The sequence below is a fragment of the Stegodyphus dumicola genome, chromosome 5, assembly GCF_044657685.1.
Source record: "Stegodyphus dumicola isolate Sdum_Otavi_A_Nest chromosome 5, ASM4465768v1".
In the NCBI taxonomy this organism is placed as follows: domain Eukaryota; kingdom Metazoa; phylum Arthropoda; class Arachnida; order Araneae; family Eresidae; genus Stegodyphus; species Stegodyphus dumicola.
In genome coordinates, this window is record NC_140772.1 from 190,064,488 (window position 1) to 190,079,346 (window position 14,859).

The 14,859-nt window shown below is 32.3% G+C and overlaps 1 protein-coding gene across 1 annotated transcript in view; it reads right to left on the reverse strand.

The window, feature by feature from the left end:
- Positions 1–1,025: 1,025 nt before the first annotated feature.
- The window catches only part of LOC118196333 (uncharacterized), a 168,303-nt gene continuing 154,469 nt past the window's right edge, over positions 1,026–14,859 (reverse strand). Inside the window, exon 7 of the mRNA XM_035367766.2 lies at positions 1,026–12,110. Within this exon, the coding sequence (XP_035223657.1) occupies positions 11,917–12,110 (194 nt within the window). The 3' untranslated portion in view covers positions 1,026–11,916. The remainder of the gene's footprint in view (positions 12,111–14,859) is intronic.

Genomic DNA, 14,859 nt, shown 5'->3' on the forward strand with positions numbered 1-14,859 from the left:
TCTGCCTAATGGGAGGGATGACTTCGTGGAGGACTTTCTAAGGTAAACTGGCTCGTATACACGTTACACATGGGGAAAACCACGAAAACGCCCATACAGCCAGCCCGTTCGCGGGATTCGAACTTCAGACCGAACTACCAGTGCTCAGCGTCTTTACCGCTCGGCCGCTGGTGGGCTATTTAATTAAGGAATGACCATCTAAATTTAGAAACAGCCAACCTTACCACCAGGAGGGAAATGGCGCTGTATGCAATATTTTTAAACGAAATATGGGTCGGAATCTAACTTAACCTTTTGTTACACGGGTTTAATATGTTGTATACCCTTAAGAAATTTTGAAGTAAGCAAATTACCATTTAAAGGCGTTAAATTCGATAAACGTGGAGTGCGCCATCCGTGTAAGTGAGAAATTCGTCCGTGAAAACCACGAATTAGCGATTAGAAAATGTGTTACGTAGAAAAAAAAAAATTACTAATCTACATTTAACTTTGAACTTCTCAAATTGACTAATCTGTTGCCGCGACAAAATGAAAAAAAAAACTAACTACTAATCTAAAAACTAAACTACTAAACTCTAAACTTTGTACTTAGTAATCAAAACTTTTAAATCTTAAAGTCATCAAAGAAAGATATCCTCCCTGGTGTTTTGGTAGAATCACGATTAATTATGCACATCCACAACAGGTTATCTCTCACTAAATGAAAACTAATTTATATCTCCAACCTGAAAACACATAAATTTGAATCTTAAATCTAGAGATAAGCTTAAACCTTGAACATTTCAAATATCACACAGAACTCTTCAAAACACCGGGGAAAGATACAATGTCACAATTAAGAAGTTTACTCAACATAATCAAAATAAATTCTGTAAACAGATCGCATAGCCTCCAACACTAAAATTAATTTTTCTATTACCGCAATATAATTACCCAGGTTCGGTTGAAAAACCATGTTTCCGTTAGGATCACATGGGTGACCTACAGTAGACCACAATTAATACACACAAAAAAAACATACAATATTAAAGATAATAAACACATTTATTGAAAATTCCCACACATTATAACTTAAGATAGCTGGCCAGACTACCCCTACAAAATCTTTTAAAGTTACTCATAGTTTTTTTTTCCATATCAATCTCATATTTAACATTAATCCATTAATACAAAAATCATAGTGAAACACGTCACAGTTCTTAATCATTTTAAGCAGGAACTCATAAGAGGTTAAATTCATTTAAAAAAAAACTAATTTAGAATAAAACATATTGAACATAGCACTTAAACACCAAAACAAAGATTCACTTCCTCCAACTAGTTCAATTAACTTCTGACTATTAAACATTAAAAAAAAATTTACTTTCTCAGCTAGACATTTGGCAAAGTATTCAATTTTTATCTACTTAACATGACAACTCTTTAGTATTAAACATTTCCAAATTTAAAAGGATAATGCATCAAAATAAAACACCAATGATAATTAAAAAGTCACTCACGAAATCGGCGTGCCACCTTTGAGAGACTCAGGGAGCTGCCCCGATCTAAATTTCAAATCCCGAAACAATAACTTCCAAATCTTCATCGTTGTTTTCCGGAACCGGAGCCTTTTCATAGTTCCAGTTTAAAGTTTTCAAATTCCTCTGTTAAGCAGCACTTTCACTCAATCAACTTCCCGTTTTCGAAGTTCCACTGTAGATAAGAGAAGGAGGTCGAAACTGGAGACAAAAGACCAAAGCAGACCTCAGGCGATGACGACTTTCCATATTTCCACCTTTTCTAAAGCAAAATAGATACTCCAGCACGAACGAGCAGTTCAGACTGTTCCACAAAAGGGAAAAAGAGATCTCAGCGACGAAATTGAAAATAATAGGCCGCAAGAATTGCCGCCGTCACCCTCCGTACCCAGAAATCTCGGAGATAAAAACTTAACTGTATACCGCGGTCGACCACGGCAGAACCGCCGCGTTTTCCTCCGCACCATCTCAGCACCTCACTGACTGCGGCCGGCCCCGTAGGGGCCGCCGTCAAAGTAGCAAACCCCTAAGGCTCCAAAAAACCTCTTCAAAGTCTTCTCTAAAAATCGCCTTTTTTTTTCAAGTCCAAAAAAAAGATTCCCTGCCTTCCGTGCAACGGCTTAAGAAACCTCGGTTTACCCACACCAAGAAACGCCTCAAAATTACTATTGGTTCAAACAACACTAAAATTAAAAAATTTAGCCAATCTTACGAAAACTAGGACTCCCTTTCGCCAATTAAAAGAAAGGTCATAAATCGCCACTGAAATTCTCAGAAATTCAGAACTCTCTACAAGAAGACAGACCCTTTCTTTCCCACGCAACAGAAGAATGTTTCCAACCTATAACTCTGTCAAAAAAATTGCCGCCCCTTAGAACTATTCGCCTCTGAACGAGAAAAACACGTGTTTTCAACCCCCGCGAAAAAAGGGGAAAATGCAGCTGGACAGTGACCTCTAACCTCCAAAGACGCCTACGCGTGAGAAACGGAAATACTACCGCGCCCTTTTAACTGTAACACATATTCAGCCAAACTTAAGGGAGTTTTGCCGTAAAGTTTAACAATATTAAATATTAAACATTAATTTAAAATAAGCTCAATACAAATTCATTAAACACAAAAAATAATATAATAACTAAGAATACATTATGCACAGTAAAATAATACGCAATAATTATACACAACAAAAAATACATAAGAATTTTCCATAACAATTCCCCCACGGTACGGAAAAAGAAAAATTTTGAGAAACAAAATTTTTCTACACACGACTTAATAATTACAGAAAGATTATGTACAATAGCAGAATATTATTACACACCTGGAAGTAGTCACGGAGAACAGTGATAAGTACACACAACTATTAAAAATTTACCTACACTTAAACCAACGAAAAATAAAATTCAACTAAAACATTTAAATACAATTCATTTTGTGGCTACAAAGACAGCAAGAGTGAAGTGTCACTGATACCTTTAATTACTAATTTGGTAACACAATGCTCATGACCAGAAACAACCAAACAACTAGTGAGTAAATAAATACAAGCTTTTTGTATCCTAATCAACAGAAGCAAACAACAAGAACCAGAAAAGTTTATCAGAAATAACCTCTAAACTGAAAGGAAGTACAAACACGCAGAGAGAAGCTCCAGAAACGGAATTCAGTAACTTGACCAAAATCTAAACCAAAAAACGTCTAGCGCGTAACTAGAAACATTAGGCAAAAAAAAAATTTGAAAACTTAACTTGAAACAGGAAATGAAAGTTCGGACCAGCCGAATAAATTCCTAAACGCAAACCACTATGGAGTCGCGCACTAAAACCGAAACTAAGAAAACTCTTAACATGCGCATACCACCAACAGAGTGAAAACCAATTAAATAAACCCGGAACTTAAAAAAAAAATTCTTCAAAGAGCCAAAGAAAATTCAAGACAAATGTAAGGAATCAAAACTCAATAATGAATCAATTATCGAGAAAAAATAATTCTAGACAAAAATTTGTCACCAGGACTACGTCAAGACCGAACCGAAGCAAGTTGAAGAACACATATAAAAATCTCAAAATAACAAAAAGGTGTTCAAAATACCCTTAAAATTCAAACTGTATGAAACATAAAATCTGTCTGCAAAAGCTGTTTAGGGAATGTGCACTGATTTGAGAAAATGCAGTATTGAGCAACATCTATACAAAAACGCCTAAAGTAAGCAAACAAAATGAAACATACAAAACCCCAATTTAGAAAATGAGACAGCAGTCTGTTCAGGACAAAAGTGCATGCTCTGCAATTGTGAGATGCAGACGTTAGCATAAACAAAAAAAAAAAAAAAAAAAAATCAACCAAATAGACTACCGAAAAATACCTGCAAGGAATAAATGTGAATATCTCAAACAAGGAGGAAGTGTTTTAAAACTCAAAATCTCCAAAATAAACTCAAACTCAACTCAAAATCAATAACTCCGCAAATGCGTACACTAAGCTCCAAGTAAAAATCCACACTGAAACCTGGCAGTGTCTCTACCCAAGTATAAAAGCAACAAGAAGTCTTGTGAGTTTAAAACAATGGCAATAAACTGAAAATGCATAGCATAATACTAATGAAAAAAAAAAACTCATAATGTCAAATTCACACAAAACCTGCTCCAGCAACCTGAAGTCTCCCGTATAAGTATTCATTCTCATTTCACACCAATGATCCAAACCAGCACAAAACTCAAATACCGAATTAGAATTAAAACCATAATTTTGCAACAAATTCCATCAAGAACAGAAATCCAGTGACAAAAAATAAAAACTAAAAAAAAAAATCAAATAGATTACTCATTAACAATTTAACTCAGAGTTAAAAACAATATTACACAACTCACTATTAATTTCCTCACCAGACCAGCATTTAAACAACCTGAACACCTACACAATGAGTATAGAAGAGTAATTATCCTAATTTCATAAATTTCACAACACAACAATATTCTACCTTGTCACACTTAATTCTCACAAAACAAATTGCCACAAAATTCTCATAACTCTCAATTCAAAATTCTCTTAAAACACTACACTTCTACTCTTTAACCATTTTTCACCAAAAATAATCACTAATCATCAAACTACAAAACTCAGAAATTAGGTGGAATCTCAATTACTACTTGTACAACTCATTAAGCCAAACCACAACCACAGAATAATTGAACACACAAAAAGCTAAACAACTTCACTCAAGCTGATAATCTAAACATTTCCCTAAAATCTAAAAAAAAAAAATCAGTCAAATTTCTAAACAGACTATCACTGGTCCCTCGCAACTTTACAAAACTAACGCGCCTTAAAGTTAAGAAAGCAACTCAATTACTCTAAATAAAATCAATATTTCTAATCCAAGTCTGTTCTACAAATTCCCTAATCCATTAACACCATTTACGAACTTAAAAAAACTTCACTGTTAAATTAAAACAAACAATTGTTCTGACATTAAAAAATAATTCACAAAAAATGAACTAACCAAATCAAACAATTAAAAAAATATTGCAGTTAACACAAGGAATTCAGAAAAATTCCATTACCATACATTACTTTAAATTAAGTAAAAGGTGAGTCAGAGAGCTAGGTAAACGCAAACATAAAAATTCAGCTCTACTCAAAACACAGTATAAGCATACATAAAATAGATATTCAATACATAATTCAAAAATACACATTTACATACAGTGGTCTACCAGTCGCGGCGTCACGGCACCATTTGTTATGTCGAAATCATCACTACCAATAATGTTATGTTTCCTAAAGTCTGGTACCTACTGTTGACAAAACACTTAAATTGTTTAACAGTAATATATTAATATCAATAAGCCCTGTACATTTGCGTTGTGTTTTCGGATTAACCCTGAAATCAATTTGAGAATGAGACGGGTGAAAATCATTGAGCACACACACAAAAAGAAATAAATAAACATTGACTGATCTAGAAAAGTGAGCCTATTTATTAAAATTTTTAAGAGTTACTTAGTCCAGTAATTTGTAAGCAATTAATATTCAATCAGTACTGTTAACATATTGATTATTACACAGTGCAGAATTAACTTAGTAAGCAAATCTGATTCAAGCTGAACTGTAAAATATTGCTTTCAACAAAATGCATACCTCTACAGAGTAATATTACTTCTATCTTAGACTCAATAATATCAAACTATTATTGCTATTACATTCAGATAAATATGATTAGATAAAATTTTGGATAAATTAACAATACCCTCCCCGGGGAGAAAAAAAAATAATAATTAACAAGTTATACATTCCAAAAAAAAAACATTTCACACAGAGTAATCAGTACCAATGTAATTCTGGTTATTGCACATAGTAACTTTCTATTTTCAAAAGAATGATTTAACCGGGTAATATGTTAATTAAATCAGGCTATTACATCCTACAAGCAATTTAATCCCTAAGAGGAGCACAGAAGCTCACTAATGACACCTTTACCAATCAATCTTCACCAAGAAGGAATTCACAAGTTCAATTAAATAATTTAATGAAGAATAAATTTCCTTAACCAATCTGACTAATTTACATTCACAGTTTCAATTAACTAATTTAAATAATGATATATTTCCTTTGGCCAATCTAATAATTTACTTTAATGGACAACAAAATGATTTCATTAGAATTAGGTTAGTTTACTCAACTACAAAATTTTTAATTCAACTAATTAAGCTGTTTCAATCACTATTAACTATTTTAGTTGTTAGAATTACTTATTAGAAATGTCTATAAAACTTTATTATAAGAATTAACTACTATAACCTTTTTTCGTTTTTTTTTTTTTTTTTTAAATATCAGACCAACAAATAAAAGAAAACAAATAAAAAAATCTTATCTGATGGAATACAAGCTGCAGATGAACATGAGGAGGAGGAATGCCCACATATTTAAAAATTATCAAGATGCCAAGGAGGACGGCTGCTGAGCGTAGTAGAAAATGAGAAGAGTTCGTGGGTTGATAGTTTTCAAAAAAAGTCAAATCCAATCCAATATTGAAGTTAGCATTTTTGTCGTGGGACACCGGAGCTAGCGATGCAGAAGACTCTGGATGGCGGCAATTAATTCTTAAAGATTAGGAAGGTTGAAGCAGATGGAAACTATTCATGGAGGAGAGACTGAAATTTCTTCTTAACAGCACTAGAACTAGGCATCACTAGCGATGCAGAAGACTCTTGATGGCGGCAATTAATTCTTAAAGATTAGGAAGGTTGAAGCAGATGGAAACTATTCATGGAGGAGAGGCTGAAATTTCTTCTTAACGGCACTAGAACTAGGCATCACTCTTCTTCGCTTTTCCTATTTTAATTATCTTTGAGTAACTTACATATTAAGGCACGGATATGAGGAGCCTATAATTTAGTCGAGGTCATAATTCGTGCAACTAAGTTCCTCGTTCACAACTCCAGGGCAAGAGGCCCGTAGCTCCAAAGACGGAAAAATGCATTTTCCAAGATGAAATTCTGCTGCCAACGAGACAGCATCAGATGGTATGTAGAAAGTGCAAAAGTGTGAAAAAGTCAGCTCGTCCCCTAAAACAACCCGTTAAAAGGAGAGCGCCGGACTGCCAAGTTGGCGCAACCCATTTTTTCGCCGAAAGTTGAAATAGTTGCAACCACAGCATACCCTCATGTTATCAAACTCGCCAAAACCACTATTTTGAAACCTCAACGGAAAATCTAAGTCGCCAAACCCTCGCCAAATAACTGCCACCTGCGACCGGGGGAGATTAGGAATTTCAACAACCCTGCAAGGGTCCCAACGAAAGAACGCTGAAAACTCTCGAAAAGTGACTTTTCAACCGGAAAGAAGGCATTTCATCCCACTTTAACTAAATCACAAGCGAAACGAAGAAAAATCTACTAATTAAAGCTCATAACTGAAATGCAATTAAAGTTAGAAAAATGAAAGTTATGCCAAATTAAAGAGCTAATTTTTCTGCAACTAATGATATTAAATACTAAGAAATCAAATTAATTTTTGACATGAAAAACTGAGTTTATTACGCAGAAACAAAAATACTTATCCATTGTTCGCGTGTACAAGATTGAAGACGCAGTTCGCGTAAACTCGGAAAGCCAAAATATATTACACTAGAATTAATAGGCCCAAAAAGAATATAACCAAACTTGTGTAGCTCAAATTTTGAATAATTACAACTTAAAATTTTCATTTTTATGAATCACTTAATTAAATTAAATTCGCTACACAACAAATGTGAGATCGCAAATCACTCGCACAAGTGCGTACAATCTGGAAATCGTTTTCTTACAGATCGCTAATTTGTAATTTTTGAAGCCTGAATTCGGCCCTAAAACATGAAGATACTGATTCAAAACGCTTTTAATCGATTTAGGCCGAAGAAATCCCTCATCTTATCTATCTAGTTCCATTGCATTCGCCTACTGCATTCGATTGCATAGCAGTCATTCCACACCGTTTAGTGTTGAACGACAGCTAGTTTCATAACTGAACTATTTTTCTCTGAAGAGCAGTCGATAGCTGGACCACTGTGATTGCAGCTCACTTAGAGTCAATGTTAAAATGTTTCGTGATACATGAATTGCAGTAACGTGGCATTTTAGATACTAGGATTTTTATGCAGGGCTGGGCCCCACCTCAGATGTGTCGCACAGCTACTTAGGCAACATTTCATGAATGAACGTCTTAGAGGCCGACACTTCCCATCTTCCCACCAGGACCTCAACCTCTGTGAATTTTAGCTATGGGGTTATCTCAAAAGCACTGTTTATGGTGATAATCTAAACAATTTGGCAGAAATGAAAAAATGTGATACACCGACATGTCCGTAACATTCCTCCTCATATGCTAAGAGCTGCTGTTGAGAATGTGGTAACAGGATTAACTTGCTTTCGGAAAATGCTGGAGGCTACTTTGAACATGCTTTGTAACACGTTTCGAAAACGATTAAACACATTTTAAACCGATATTTTCATGTCTTATTTCATGTAACAATATCGCATACAGTGCCATTTTTCCCCTGGTGGCGAGTTTTTGAACTCTTCCCCCCAAAAGATGTTTCAAAAAGTTAGACGCTTTTGAATATACTTTCAGGATACTTTAAAGAATTTAGGTGTTCAAAGAGAAAACACTTGGACGTGTACCCCAGCAAATACCATCAATTCAGCTCATGTTAACAGAAAAGACAAAAACGATATCATTGCACATTAAAGTGAAGAGCGACTGGTTTTAGACTATATGGTTCGTTTTTAGACTGGTAGTTTGGTCCGATGTTCGAATCCCGCGAACGCGTTGGCTGTATAGGCGTTTTCTTGGTTTTTCCCATGTGCAACGTGTACATGAACCAGTTTCCCTTAGAAAGTTCTCCACGAAGGCATCCCTCCCCTTAGGCAGATAGCCCTAGTGTGCTTTGCCATAATTAAATAAACCAAAACCTCTTTATGAAACCAGCATTTCCGTTCATCTAATACTTTCAAAATGCTAACCTCTAAAGATTAATAAAGGCTCTGACTTAAATACTGATGAAATGGATTGGAACTGGATTATTAAGTTACGGCAAAGCAGGGCTATCCGCCTAAAAGGAAGGATGCCTTTGTGAAGAACTTTCTAAGGGAAACCAGCTGGCATACACGTTATACATGAGAAAATCCACGAAAACGTCCATGCAATCAGCCCGTCTACCGGGATTCGAACCCCGGAGTGAACTACCAGTGTTCAGCGACTTTACCGCTCGGCCGTTTTGGGGCCTTTGTGAAATGGAAGTCAATAACTTTATTTAAAATGATTGTCAGAAATATCAAGATATTTCGAAAATTTGGATGCTTTTTAATATACTTGCGGAATGCCTAAAGAAAAAGAGCATGAATAAAGTAGAATGCCTGAAGAAAAAGAGATGAAAAAATAAATTTTACGGTAAAATTTAGTATTTATATTTTTTTTAAATTTAAAACTTTTTAATCTTATGATATTTGATTCTTACGATTTCAAAAATAAAATATTTGACTAAAATATGAATAACATTTAAGAAGCCACATGTAGGATAAAATTGTGTAAAGTAATGGGCACAATGATAAAACTGTTTAAAGCAGTGTATGCAAGTCATCCTAAGTTAAAATGTCGCAATCCTAAGTTAAATGTCTCTCTTATTTATATATATCTTTTCTGAACGGAACATTGAAAGGCGTGTTAACTGTGCTTTACTGTATTTTCTGTTTTAATATATACAGTTTTCAAACGCATCGTAGTTTGGGTTACAAAGTATTCCTCCGAAAGAAACGCAATTCAAATAAATAAAATCAAATTCTGGAAAATTTATATTAATAAATATATTTAAAATGCTCAATTCGAAGGAATAAATAGAAAATTTTAAAACAATTATCTGAAGAGACAATGCAACACAAACAATTAAACTAAAAGTTAAGAATTTAAAAATTACCTAAAATAATAATTATGACAAAATATATATATATAAAGAAAACTATTTGAAAAAAAATTAACGCTGCGCCTTTATTTACGCAGTTCGAATAGGTAAGTAGAAATTTTTAAAACAGTTATTCGAAAAAAAACCATGCAACTTAAACAATTAAAATGAAATTCGAAAAAGAAAAAATTACTTAAAATAATAAGTTATAATTAAAAATATAATCTAAAGAATATTAATTTGGAAAAAAGGAACGATGGTGACTTTTTTTCTCTCACGGGAAAGGAAACTAGGTTGCCATATATTAAGAAGTTCGCCAAGTGATCTTGGCGCAAACTGACAAAAAAGTGCCAACATAAATTTGTGAATTTCTCCGTAAATTTCGCTCCAAATTTTACAAAATTTCATATTTAGGCGTAATTTGAGTCGCAGAATCGAAATATGGAAAAAAATTGGTATGTTATTTCAGAAAAAGTCCGATTTTGTGTCAAAATACCTATGTTAGAATAGTGCTATATATAAATCTAATATATATCCTAAGTCGCGCTTTCGAGACATGAAGAACGCAGTTTGAATTTTGTCAATCGGCCCAGTAGAACGGGAGATATAGTAGTCCTTTTTTCTTTTTTTTTCTTTCTTTTTTTTTTTTTTTTTTGAGCAGTGTACATTTAATCTTTAACATTATCTATTTACTATACACTTTGAAGCAGACTTTTGGAATTTTCTCTAACTTAAAGCTGAATAAATCATTACAATTGTATGTTTGTCAAACATTTTTATTCCCCTATTTCATAATTAGTTTACATAATTATGAGTACTGTATAAGTATTTAGGAAAACTTCACTTGCATATAATATTTCAAATCTGAAATGCAATATATTCCTGAAAAAAAAAAAAAAAAAAAAAGGTGGTTTTTGAGAAAAGTGGCTCTGGGCTTTACCTCCTTTCATATTGATTCAAAATAAATACACATCTAATCATGAAGTTTCTTAAATAATTTTATTTTTAAAATCAGTGAATACTTGGTGAATTCTATAAAAATATATTTTTTGTAAATTTTTATGCAGTTCTCACAGACCAATATTTCCACTCAGTAAAATAATTGTGAAAAAGAATATGTTCAATACATTTATATGAAAAATTATGAAGATCCACTTAATATGAAAATTTAAGAAGCCAGCTGCATTTAGTAATGTATGCTGTTCGGCCCAATCTGAAGCCATTAATTGCCAAAACAGTTTTTATTTTGTAGCTACTTCCTAAGTTTATTAAAATGATATTTATTTGATCCTTTACCTGACTCAGAAAGTTCATTCTCAGATATCTATCTTAATTTTACGTGTAACTTTTTATTTTTAATTCACTAAAGTAATGAATATTTTTCAGATGGAAATTTTTACTGTACAAGAATAATACAAAGAGATAAAATTTTATTTTTACACAATCTTTTCACCCACAGTGTTGACAATTCTTGCTTTATTTTAAGAAATTCTTTTTAAAATAAAGATGTTATTAGATCCATATGTATGAGATAAAGCCTGTAGCCATCTTTTGCAAGCATTTTGTATACATAAAAAAAAAAAAAAAAAAAAAAGCCAAAGTAGTAGAATAAAAAAATCATAAGCAAACAAATGTATTTGTTAGCCAAATAACAAACTAGAGATTAAGAAACAAAGATGTACTTTTGTAGTCAGTAACAATAAACAAAATTTAAGTTCATTAATACCTGCTGTTTTGCATTAAGCTACATATGATAAAATGTGTAAATTTTTGCTGTAATCCTTTTAATTCTATAGAGGTGTGCAAAATTTTATTATGACATAACATGCTAATTATACATGCTGGCTTTGTCGACAACAATGAAACATAAAAAAGCAATGTAAAAGTAATAATTTAACAGTTCTGTAACATACAGTGGTGCAGATATATTCATAGAATTACTTTATTCACCTACAAGAATTCTTACAGAATTCTTTTAGCAAGTTGCTGGAAGTGAAGTAACAATATCATCAAATAAATTCCATGGAATGCTTTTTGGACGGTACTAGCAGAGCTTTCTTTGGGTTTTTCCATAGTATGATACTGTAACTTGATTTTATCCACAGATATCTCCTTTTTGGATATCAGTAATTTTGATGGCAAAATTGGCAAATTGGCTATCAAAATAAAGAGAAGTTTAATTTGAATTAGTTCAGCTTTAAGATCTGGAAAACAGTAAGAAAAGAGAAAGGATAATTCAATTATTTATAAAAGCTGGATTGTTCTTCAGTTGGAGTGTACAACTCAAAAAAAAATTACATAGAGAAAACAATATTTGTGTTCAGTATCTTTAAACAGTTATTTCCAAAAAGGTACAGGTAGGTGTAAAAGAAAATCATTACAAAAATTTTTATATGTGAAAACTTCAGAATTATACTATTAATATACTACCAACATTTAAAAACTCTGACACATACCATTATCTTCATTTTCATTTATTTCCTAGGAAATTATTTTACAAATTTAACTAAGTAAATTGTAAGTAAGTAAAAATTCAATTTCTGGAAACGTAAATTTTAAATAACATCCTCTGTTATACATCAAAGGAGACTATACCATTAAAAAATTGCTAGGAATATATATATATATCATTTCTGTATTTAATTAAAAAAAATCTGCTCTTGCAGATCCATAAAATTATACTTTCACTGTTGAATAAAATGCTTGAAAACTATTTCAGTTAAAAATAAAATTGCAGTTTGAAAAAACTTCACATTATTAATCTAACACTTCGAAGAATTTATCATTAAAGTTTCAAAAAGTTAAAATATATAAAAATCATAAAAGAGATTGCGATGTTATCCTGGTGGTGCACATTTTAATTTAACATTTGGAAAATTTTAAGTAGATACAATAGGCCTTTGGTTAGAGTTGACTTTACGGTACCCCTTGTATTATCGCCAAGTTGTTGTTCCGTTTATTGCCAAGTCGTTTCATTTATGAGTAGTTGAATGTTATGGAAACCCTACTATGACGTAATCGTTTGCATTATTCCGGGAAATTTTGAATCATGGGATGTTTTGTAAAGGCTTTTGTGGTGTGTGTGGAAATATTGCTTATTTCATTGTTTAGACGGTAGAATGGCTGAATGTAGTAAGATTAATTTGAAGTTTCTGTACGATTTGGAACGAAAGGGGAAAGTGCATTAATTGACTGGTGTGTAAATAAATGAAGGTTTACTTAGTAGCCATTTTCGGGACAGTCCGGAATACGTAGGATACTTTTGACTCTTATTTTTGTGAATTTATGTGGCGACGCCGATATACGGATTCTAGTTCAGATAATTTTAGGAAGTTTTTGGATACTGTTAAGCAATTTTGTGTGCCACAGAGGTAAGTGGATATTTGCTTTGTGTAATGCTTAAATGCATAATCCTTTTTTGTGTTATTTTATTGTTTGGTTTAAAATGTAGTTTATTAAGATTATATATTTTTTTGTTTGCCTCTACTGTAGAATTGGGTGCTCCTTTGACTTTTTTAAGTGAAAATATATCGATGTGTACATGGACAAACTCAAGGGAGTGCACTAAACCTAGTTTGTGCAATTCTCTGATGTTTTTTGAAGTGAAAATAGGTCGATGTGTATGTGGATAAAGTCAAGGGAGTGCGCAATGTCAATTTTTTGTGCAATTCTGGGATTTTTTTTTTAAGTGAAAATAGGTCGATGTGTAACATGGATAGAGTTTATGCAATTATTTGTCTTGTTATTTCGGCTTTATGTAGTGGCAATTTTTCGTGCAAAAATCTCCGTTACGCAAACCAAAAGAGCAAGTCGAAGAATAGCACAAATTCGGTATCCAAAAATCGCCAAGGGGTACCCTAAAATACCAGGCCTTTTAGTTTAAGAATTAATCTCCTAGAAATTAAAGGTATAGAAAAGGAAATTTTATATTTAAACTGAGTTGCTTAAAGCTAAATTGCCAAAAAATTTTCTTTGATTTTAAATTTACTGAAAAAATAATTCTGATTGGTAAATTTATGTGAACGCTTATGCATTTATTTAATAATAAAAATAAAAAAAATTATTATTGAAAATATAGCAGCTGTACAGTTATTTTACTGAATCATTTACATATGAGGCTCGAAAAATAAATAAATAAATAAAAATAAAATAAAATAAATAAATAAATTTTAAAAAATCGCTATGCGAAGATACGATAACCGCCTGAAAACAATAAACGCCTATTCAAGCTGTTTAAAAATTCCAGGATTTGTTTCTGTATTTCTTTTCTCAAACGTACAATTTTTAAACCGTAAATTTATATAGTTTTTTAAAACAAAATGTTTAAATGTGAAATAGGAATGTATCGAAATATTAAAACGTTCCTTATTGTAGAAATCATACCCGTAGAAAAAAGGAATATGTAGAAAAATTGTAATCCATGTATTATTGTTATTTTTAATCTAGACGGTAAACTACACAGAAAATAAAGTTACAAATTTTGCAGTTGATATGTTATATAGCATAAAAAACACATTTATTATACCCATAGAATAATATAACACTGCTTATAAAATGTTATTAAGAATTAGAGATAAAATTACTTTTCAAATTAGGTTAAAGGAGCATTATCTCAGAAGGGCTATTAGTATCGAAACGGGATTTTGCGTTGAATCACTCTGAAAGACTGAATCACTTTCCAAATTCTTGCCACCAAAAATTATCGCCTTGTATTGTTTTGAAAGAAATTAAATAAAGGAGAATGTTCATGAATGTAAGCCTGTTTCTCGCATTGCTAAAGTACTGCGGTACCTACAGCCATCAAATTTCGAATAACGTGATCCTCAACCCGAGCATGGGCACATGGTAGCCTGAGTTTTGAATTTCGAATTTGTTTTATTATCGATTTCATACTTTTTAATACTT